The 10586-nt window shown below is 36.0% G+C and overlaps 2 protein-coding genes across 2 annotated transcripts in view; one reads left to right on the top strand and one right to left on the bottom strand.

Moving 5' to 3' along the window:
• The window catches only part of LOC110447057 (homogentisate 1,2-dioxygenase-like), a 30324-nt gene extending 29082 nt beyond the window's left edge, over window positions 1-1242 (bottom strand). Inside the window, exon 1 of the mRNA XM_021492473.1 lies at window positions 1171-1242. Coding sequence (XP_021348148.1) covers window positions 1171-1185 — 15 coding nt within the window. The 5' untranslated portion in view covers window positions 1186-1242. The remainder of the gene's footprint in view (window positions 1-1170) is intronic.
• Window positions 1243-1434: 192 nt separating this feature from the next.
• The window catches only part of LOC110447070 (mitogen-activated protein kinase kinase kinase 5-like), a 9365-nt gene continuing 213 nt past the window's right edge, over window positions 1435-10586 (top strand). The window contains exons 1-4 of the mRNA XM_021492494.1: window positions 1435-1557; window positions 2491-2575; window positions 5441-5612; window positions 9265-9487. Coding sequence (XP_021348169.1) covers window positions 5458-5612; window positions 9265-9487 — 378 coding nt within the window. The 5' untranslated portion in view covers window positions 1435-1557; window positions 2491-2575; window positions 5441-5457. The remainder of the gene's footprint in view (window positions 1558-2490; window positions 2576-5440; window positions 5613-9264; window positions 9488-10586) is intronic.

A 10586-nucleotide genomic window follows, 5' to 3' on the forward strand; every position in this document is an offset into this window, starting at 1 on the left:
GATGTTTTCGGCACCAAATCGCATATTTCCCGATAAAATATGGCAGATGGAAGTAAATAACGTCTACAAAGGTGATATTTCACAGTAATAAAGAAGTATTTGGTTCATAATTGGGTCGTATGGGGTAGCATTGGGTAGTATTGGGTGGTATTGGGTAGTATTGGGTCATAGTCACGGCAATTCGGTGATGTTTTCGGCACCAAATCGCATATTTCCCGATAAAATATGGCATATGGAAGTAAATAACGTCTACAAAGGTGATATATTTAACAGTAATAAAGAAGTATTTGGTTCATAACTGGATCGTATGGGGTAGTATTGGGTGGTATTGGGTGGTATTGGGTAGTATTGGGTAATTAGACGCCCCCCAATCTGATAACTAATCTAATTCAAAAAGAGTTGACTTTTCAAAAATTTATTAAGCATTTTTGTTTTAATTTTAAAATTTCTTATTGATGTTGGAAAATTCCTGAATTGATACAACACCTGTTGCAAGTATGCATCATCAGGAACAAGAAGACATCTCCTACATGCCACTGCATAATCATATGATTTATTAGTATAAGTTACTATAAGGAGGTGCGATAATATATCACATATATTTATTGGTCCTAATTAACATATTTAAACGCTTGTAACTACGAGTATGTTTGAGATGTTTCCTTTTCAATTAACTTTGTTAACTGTCCGAAACAACTAACTGATTGTCTGCGGATTGATCAGGGAACATGTAACTCAAACTGTTTGCTGCGTTAGGTGTCTACGTGCCGATTTACGTATCGTCCAATCAGATTCGTATTATAAGACACACCTCCACCCCGTGCCATCAACTGCGTCTGAGAACAGGTTTCAGTTGTGTGACATGAAACGAATGGATAAAAAGTCGATCCTGTATCACGACTCCAACAACATGAGTTGTAAATACCAGTAAAAAGATGTTTTGACAAGCAAATGACTTCAAAACATGTTTTGTTTATTTTGAGGGTGAAGGTCAAATTCGACGTGGTCCTACCGGTCATCTAGGCCTATTATATGCCAGCCCATAAAAACCGTTCTATAATTGTTTGGTAGTTTGTGATTTTTGCACAAAATCATACTGATTCCGGTATGTCGAATCTTGACACAACCAGAACGACAAACCCCCACACGACGGGCACCTGCTCAACCTACCTTGTCGAAGGACATGCTTCTTGCCGTCTGACACTGAACCGAAAACTAGGTCACCGGAAGCATAGCTTCGTACATTCTTTATATTTTTTGTAAACAAGATAGATAATTGTAATTATGTTGAAAACATTATATCAACATTTAAGCTTAGATGCAGATTTCATACTTATAATATTCAGCATTAGAATTAATTAATAGTGATATCTCCATAACGAGATTTAATTGACCTTTCGGGTGATATCGGACTTTTTCTTTGATTTAAGCAGAACCAGTTTCCGAGAAGAACGACGGAAAATCGCACCTTCCCTTCAAATTTTGTTTAGATGCAGGTCAATCAATTTAGATGCTGATCGTCTGGTTTCTTGACCATATCTGCACATATGCACACAGGTAACTAATGATACAAACTCAGTGCATATGCACACAGTTTTCCAAATTCTAAGGGCATTCCCATCACAGGATAATGTCCTGATGTTTGCGTGCCGTGCAGGTTGATCAATATGCAAACATGGAATACAGAGATTGTTTACAAGTTTGTAGATATCTGATTCTTCTACGTCATTTAACTCACGTGTTATTTATCTGTTATTAATATGTCACGCGCGTTATGAATTTTATATAAAACAATAATTTACTTTTTAAACTAGCTATTGAATTTCCAGAAATCATTGGTAAAATCTTTTATCAAATGTATATCATATATAACATAACTTTATTCAATGATCTTGGCATTATGTTTTAGAAAAACTCTTAATTACATTTTTGATTGGCAATTCGCTTAATAATGTTTTAGATTGAATTATGTTTAAAGGTAATCTGAATAAGGAGAAAAAAAAGTTATCCCTAAGTGTAGTGCAAAATATTTAGCTAATGCAATTAAATACTTTATAGTAATATGCAGCTTAACAGTGGTTGACAGAAATTTAATAGTACAGGTACTCAAGCCTACAGGATTACCAGAAAATATTTTCAAGTATTGGTATGTACATAGTGGAGACATGAAATGTGAAGCACAGGTGCAGGCCATTAAAAAAGCATTAAACGGAAGCCTAGAAAATTTAGAAGCATTAACACAAAAATATTTTTTTCTATTTCATTATACGCATGAAATTTTTACCAAAATGTTACAATTTTTCTTAGTAATGTGTGGAAATAATATAAGCAGTCTGATCTGCATACTTGTCAACTTTTTGAAACTTCCATGGGGGAGATGCATCATACACATGCTAGGAATTAAAAGCACAAATGAAATATATGTATGTATACCCTGGCCTAGGGGGAAAATAGCACTTTTAAATGGCATCTTTTGATTTGTTCTTTCAGATGAAATCATCAGATCTTAAAAGATGATCAATTTTTAGGGTCCATAATCGTGAATCTCCTTCCAAAATAGGAAGATCTAGAGTTGGCAAGTATGAGTCTGTTTGACTAAAGCTGCCAATCCAGCATATCCAGGCAGCCCAGATAGACTCTGCTTCCTTGGCAACTGAACCTCTTTTAAAGTTAGAAATATATAGATAAAAGCCCATAAATACCTTAGTCCAATTGTTACTTCTTAATTCACATCATGATATTGTCTAGTAATAAGCCGACCTCCCTACTTGAGCTAGAGGTTATGTATTTGCTCTGTGGGCTTATTAGAGGATAAATAAAAGTATTGAGGTGTCTGTATTATTATTTTTTTTAATTCTAAGTGACATGCTTTGTTCATTGTTTTAGGGCATTTACTGAGTAGGCACTGCCGGTAGCTATATATAGTCTAGTGGTAGGATGACATGCTCGTGACTGAAGGGTTAATTGCAATTTCTCGTCACGGCACAGCACTATGGTGTATCTTTGAGCAAGATGCTTTAATCTGCTTGTTCCAGTCTACTCAGCTGTAAATGAGTACGTGGTTGGGCATGCGCAGTGCTAGAAATGTATAATGCTAGCTGTGAGCACCTAAATGACAGTACCGGCTGTATGCTCCCAAGGGAGTTGAGAAAGATATTGGCTGGTTGCAAATGCCCTATAACCATGGATAATAATTTGTGAACCACTTTGAGACGACCTACAAGCTAGCTTGTGATAAAGCGGTATATAAGAACCTCAAATAAAAGTTATTATTATTATAAATAAAGTGGCGATAAGATATAACCTTTTGCAGAATAGCAGCACTAAATTGTGACATCATAAAAAGTGAACGATGATTGTGACGTCATAAAACCGGTGAATGGCGAACATTAATATGCCAAACATGCTTTTGTTTGCAAATATGACTACTGTTGGTTGAGTTTTGACCAAAATAATAAGACGAGAGAAATTATTCTCCCACACCTGACAGATTTATCTCCCGTTTTGCCAGTGCTAGATTTATCTGTCTCCGCCCTAGGGTTGAGACGGGGGGATTCCCCTATTCATAACGATGGCATGACGTCACTTCAACAATACAATGACGTCATGTCAACAATCCATCAACAAATTGCCTGTATGTGTTTTGGGTCCATGTTAACCTTTATTTCACATTAAAATACTGTTAGATATGGGAGAAAAATAATCAATCGCTACTGGGTGTGTAAGAAAGAGAAATCTTAACCGTCGGACTAAGATCTTTTGTCCAGACCTCGGCAAGCCTCGTTCTGGACAAAACATCTTAGTCCTCGGGTTGAGATTTCTCTATCTTACACAACCAGTAGCGATAGATTCTATTAATCATCCCCTACCATTGAGGGTGAAACAAGAGCAATCTCCAACCCTTGGATGAGGGGATTATTTTTCGTCTTTGCATATTGCAGAGTTATCTTCTCTTGAGAGCAGGTATTGATTGTTACGTCATTTGTTTGTGAGAGTAACGTCATCAATTTTTGAGAAAACGACGTAATTTTCTCACACGAACGAATGACGTAACAATCAATACCTGCTCTCAAGAGAAGATAACTCTGCAATACGCAAAGACGGAATTCCATTGGTTTGGCAAAGCCTCTGGTTAGACAAGCAAATATATCACCCCTCAGATTGGAGATTTCTCACTCCCTCAAGGTAGGGGAAGATTTTATTAAGCAATTACACTGATTGAAAATACTAAATTCAAGGGTCTAAATTCTGGAATCTCTCCTAAATAGGAGTGTTTTTACTTGCATTAGATGTCATTATGCATTGTTTTGGTATATATGCAGTGTACCCAAAAAACATCCAAAGTGATTGACCTCCCACTTTTCAACGGTTGCCCTATGATACTAAGAAACTTGAGAATTAAAAATAAAGATCCATCAAATATACCCAAGAATCTGGAATATTTGGAACTTATATATATGTAAATTTTAGGAAGATTATTTTCAATGTAAAATTGCAAAATTTTAATATGAATTTATTTTTTCTCAATATTGTAGGAAGTGTAGATAGCAGGTGCTTCATATACAGATTTCAGCATTTAAGAGCTTGTTATAAAATGCATCAATCTTATTTGCACATTTCTTCTGGAAAATCTTATGTATCACTGTGAGCTTTATTCGATAGCTGAGAACTTATGAAAAAAATATTTTTAGATTTCTGTACAAAATTTAGACTAAGATGTGTAGTGCAGCTGTGTACAGCTAAAATAAAAATGTTTTTTCACTTGTGGAAAAGCTCACATTTTTCACACTATAAGTAATATGGTAGCATGAAAATATCTGCACACACATTTATTTATTTCATGATACTACTCTTAACTAGGTTTAGATACCGTAAATAATTATGTATTGTATGTGAGCACTCATGTATAATGCGTAGTTACTTTTTGGGTGAAACAGAAACTAAAAAGATTTTTTTTTTGATTTTTTTTTAATTATTGAGATTTTTTTAGACGTCTTAGACGACATAGAATATAAATTTCTGAACCAATGTCATTGCAAAAATGTTCATACCATGATCAGGTTAGAATCCCAACATGAACATTTCCAAATGTGGGAATTTCCACTTCTGCAGTACATGTATTTAGCAGTTGAGAGCGAGTGGGTAAAGATTTTTCTGTCTTGGAAATCAAGTCCATGATATAAAGTATAGGTGATCACTGTTAAGAACTAACATACTGAATACTTGGACAGTTTTGCCGAAGTTCACCTTTCGCCTTTTTCGCCTCCGTGATGATTATGAGTTTATCACAACGGTGAAAACATGCACACACCATACCATACTTAGGAATAATATGTGGAGGGCGAAAATAACACTGGTATTGTTATATCGGTAAAGGGCGAAATATTTGACAAGGCAAATGTTTCCCAGTATTCAGTATATATTTGAAATGTATTTGTAGGTAATTGATCCTCAGAGATGAAGGTGGTGTGCATACTGGACAGTTGGGGACGGACTGTTGGCGGGGTCAACAACGACACTAAATCCCAAGTAACGTCCACTACAAACCAGCTGTCCATCCTACAAGACTCTCGTAGAGAAGCTCTCGCCGTTACTGTAAAAGTCTCTAAAAGGTAATGCTAAATTTGTGAATGGGTTAGTCTCTAAAAGGTAATGCTAAATTTGTGAATGGGTTAGTCTCTAAAAGGTAATGCTAAATTTGTGAATGGGTAGGTCTCTAAAAGGTAATGCTAAATTTGTGAATGGGTATAAGTCTCTAAAAGGTAATGCTAAATTTGTGAATGGGTATAAGTCTCTAAAAGGTAATGCTAAATTTGTGAATGGGTAGGTCTCTAAAAGGTAATGCTAAATTTGTGAATGGGTATAAGTCTCTAAAAAGTAATGCTAAATTTGTGAATGGGTAAGTCTCTGAAAGGTAATGCTAAATTTGAGAATGGGTAAGTCTCTGAAAGGTAATGCTAAATTTGAGAATGGGTAAGTCTCTGAAAGGTAATGCTAAATTTGAGAATGGGTAAGTCTCTGAAAGGTAATGCTAAATTTGTGAATGGGTAAGACTCTAAAAGGTAATGCTAAATTTGTGAATGGGTATAAGTCTCTAAAAAGTAATGCTAAATTTGTGAATGGGTAAGTCTCTGAAAGGTAATGCTAAATTTGAGAATGGGTAAGTCTCTGAAAGGTAATGCTAAATTTGTGAATGGGTAAGTCTCTAAAGGCGGGGTCAACAACGACACTAAATCCCAAGTAACGTCCACTACAAACCCGCTGTCCATCCTACAAGACTCTCGTAGAGAAGCTCTCGCCGTTACTGTAAAAGTCTCTAAAAGGTAATGCTAAGTTTGTGAATGGGTAAGTCTCTAAAAGATAGTGCTAAATTTGTGAATGGGTGAGTCTCTAAAAGGTAATGCTAAATTTGTGAATGGGTAGGTCTCTAAAAGGTAATGCTAAATTTGTGAATGGGTAGGTCTCTAAAAGGTAATGCTAAATTTGTGAATGGGTAGGTCTCTAAAAGGTAATGCTAAATTTGTGAATGGGTTAGTCTCTAAAAGGTAATGCTAAATTTGTGAATGGGTAAGTCTTTAAAAGGTAATGCTAAATTTGTGAATGGGTATAAGTCTCTAAAAAGTAATGCTAAATTTGTGAATGGGTAAGTCTCTAAAGGCGGGGTCAACAACGACACTAAATCCCAAGTAACGTCCACTACAAACCCGCTGTCCATCCTACAAGACTCTCGTAGAGAAGCTCTCGCCGTTACTGTAAAAGTCTCTAAAAGGTAATGCTAAGTTTGTGAATGGGTAAGTCTCTAAAAGATAATGCTAAATTGGTGAATGGGTAAGTGTCTAAAAGATAATGGTAAATTTGTGAATGGGTAAGTCTCTGAAAGGTAATGCTAAATTTGTGAATGGGTAAGTCTTTAAAAGGTAATGCTAAATTTGTGAATGGGTAAGTCTCTGAAAGGTAATGCTAAATTTGTGAATGGGTAAGTCTTTAAAAGGTAATGCTAAATTTGTGAATGGGTATAAGTCTCTAAAAAGTAATGCTAAATTTGTGAATGGGTAAGTCTCTAAAAGATAGTGCTAAATTTGTGAATGGGTAAGTCTCTAAAGGCGGGGTCAACAACGACACTAAATCCCAAGTAACGTCCACTACAAACCAGCTGTCCATCCTACAAGACTCTCGTAGAGAAGCTCTCGCCGTAACTGTAAAAGTCTCTAAAAGGTAATGCTAAATTTGTGAATGGGTTAGTCTCTAAAAGGTAATGCTAAATTTGTGAATGGGTATAAGTCTCTAAAAGATAGTGCTAAATTTGTGAATGGGTAAGTCTCTAAAGGCGGGGTCAACAACGACACTAAATCCCAAGTAACGTCCTCTACAAACCAGCTGTCCATCCTACAAGACTCTCGTAGAGAAGCTCTCGCCGTTACTGTAAAAGTCTCTAAAAGGTAATGCTAAGTTTGTGAATGGGTAAGTCTCTAAAAGATAATGATAAATTTGTGAATAGGTATAAGTCTCTAAAAAGTAATGCTAAATTTGTGAATGGGTAAGTCTCTAAAGGCGGGGTCAACAACGACACTAAATCCCAAGTAACGTCCTCTACAAACCAGCTGTCCATCCTACAAGACTCTCGTAGAGAAGCTCTCGCCGTTACTGTAAAAGTCTCTAAAAGGTAATGCTAAGTTTGTGAATGGGTAAGTCTCTAAAAGATAGTGCTAAATTTGTGAATGGGTAAGTCTCTAAAGGCGGGGTCAACAACGACACTAAATCCCAAGTAACGTCCACTACAAACCAGCTGTCCATCCTACAAGACTCTCGTAGAGAAGCTCTCGCCGTTACTGTAAAAGTCTCTAAAAGGTAATGCTAAGTTTGTGAATGGGTAAGTCTCTAAAAGGTAATGCTAAATTTGTAAATGGGTAAGTCTCTAAAAGGTAATGCTAAATTTGTAAATGGGTAAGTCTCTAAAAGGTAATGCTAAATTTGTAAATGGGTAAGTCTCTAAAAGGTAATGCTAAATTTGTGAATGGGTAAGTCTTTAAAAGGTAATGCTAAATTTGTGAATGGGTATAAGTCTCTAAAAAGTAATGCTAAATTTGTGAATGGGTAAGTCTCTAAAAGATCATGCTAAATTTGTGAATGGGTAAGTCTCTAAAAGATAATGCTAAATTTGTGAATGGGTAAGTGTTATATACCCTTATAAAAATATTTCTTTTGCATGTGTACAGTCCTTAGATAAACCCATAGCGAAAAATATTGTTATAGTCCAATAAAAGTAAGAATAGATATATATGAATATTTTCCAATCGGAAACTGTCCAGGTCTTTATTGCGGATTACTAATGTGACATACAATTCAAAATATGATGGAAATTCCAAAATAGTTTTCGATTGATGTCCGCCATTGGAGAGAACTGGTAAGAATCATAGAAGGTACAGTTTCATTCCCACAAAAAATTGCAACTTTTACAATTGATAAAACAGATGGTTTAAAACATATTTTGAAGGGAATTTGAACACAAAGAACAATGAAATAAAATTGGTTTTGACTTTTGAATGAAAATACAATGATTGAAATGCAACTTTTTAGCATTATAATGGTATCCAACATAGTTTTGTTAAAACATATTTTTCCAAAATGCGCTACAACGCATTATTGAATATGATTGAATTGTGTTGTACATGATACATTGAGTACAATGAAGGGATTTATCCTTAATTGTCCTAGGGCAATCCTGAATCAAGGGAGGTAAATGTTGTGTAAATTTAAATAAAGGGTATGAGAAGGAGGGTTTGGGTGTGGTCCATAACGAGGAAATAGAATCTCATTTAGCATGTTGTTTTTTTACTGTAAATGCAGGTTGTGAATCCATTGCAAGCAAAAGGGTGGAGTCCAAGTTGGCTTAAAAAGTCTACTTCTTAAGTGTGGATGAACATATTTTGAGCAAAATTCCTGGAGTGAAGCAACAAATGTTTCCTTCATTGCCCTTGATTACAGAGTGTTATTATTTTTATTTTTTTGGTCGGTAAGAAGTCTTAGACATCCGTCATTGATCTTTCAAGTTAAAGAAGCATTTCTACTTCTTGTCTAGTACAGAAAACAAAACAAATTGATTAACATTTCAGGCTCGATAAAATTAAGAATGTATCATACAGATCGGGGGCGAAAGGCAGATTATTTTCAAATAGAATGGTTTTGTTTAACCTTTCTAAAAGGTGTGTTGCGGGGACATTCTTAAATCCATTGTTTATCAATCTATAACTGTTTTATTTGTAGTCTCAATGTGACGCTGGAGCACCTGCTGTTTCAGAAGCTTGACTTTGGGGAAACAGACATCCTTGACAATTTTTACAATGCGGACGTGGTCGTAGTAGATATGTCTATTCCTGTACAACAGTCTGCACTCTTCTACCACATCGGTGTGCGGCAAAGCATGGGCATGAAACACAACATTATTCTCTTCTACGACACTGACCCTGAACAGTCGCTTTCTTTGAAGGTAAAATGGAATCGACGTAGGACTTTTCCAGCTTATATTAACTTTAATCCCATTTCAATTCAGTTGAGAACTTGAAGAAGGAATTCGGAAAAACTTCAAATATAGAGAAATGAAGAAAGATTTTGAAATTTTTCAAAAACCACCTTCTCATTTCAAGGAATGTTGTCCATTAAAAAGATACCATACTCATGTAAAGATTGTCATACCCATGTAAAGGTAGTCATACCCATGTAAAGGTAGACATACCCATGTAAAGGTAGTCATACCCGTGTTAAGGTAGTCATACCCATGTAAAGGTAGTTATACCCATGTAAAGGTAACCATACCCATGTAAAGGTAGACATACCCATGTAAAGGTAGTCATACCCATGTTAAGGTAGTCATACCCATGTTAAGGTAACCATACCCATGTAAAGGTAGACAAGCACATGTAAAGGTAACCATACCCATGTAAAGGTAGTCATACCCATGTAAAGGTAACCATACCCATGTAAAGGTTGTCATACCCATGTAAAGGTAACCATACCCATGTAAAGGTAACCATACCAATGTAAAGGTAGACATACCCATGTAAAGGTAGTCATACCCATGTAAAGGTAACCATGCCCATGTAAAGGTAGTCATACCCATGTAAAGGTAGACATACCCATGTAAAAGTAGTCATACCCATGTAAAGGTAACCATAACCATGTAAAGGTAGCCATACCCATGTAAAGGTAACCATGCCCATGTAAAGGTTGTCATACCCATGTAAAGGTAACCATACCCATGTAAAGGTAGCCATACCCATGTAACGGTAGTCATACCCATGTTAAGGTAGCCATACCCATGTAAAGGTAGCCATACCCATGTAAAGGTAGCCATACCCATGTTAAGGTAGTCATACCCATGTAAAGGTAGCCATACCCATGTTAAGGTAGTCATACCCATGTAAAGGTAGCCATACCCATGTAAAGGTAACCATGCCCATGTAAAGGTAGCCATACCCATGTAAAGGTAACCATACCTATGTAAAGGTAGCCATACCCATGTAACGGTAGTCATACCCATGTTAAGGTAGCCATACCCATGTAAAGGTAGCCATACCCATGTAAAGGTA

The sequence above is a fragment of the Mizuhopecten yessoensis genome, unplaced genomic scaffold, assembly GCF_002113885.1.
Source record: "Mizuhopecten yessoensis strain PY_sf001 unplaced genomic scaffold, ASM211388v2 scaffold3139, whole genome shotgun sequence".
In the NCBI taxonomy this organism is placed as follows: domain Eukaryota; kingdom Metazoa; phylum Mollusca; class Bivalvia; order Pectinida; family Pectinidae; genus Mizuhopecten; species Mizuhopecten yessoensis.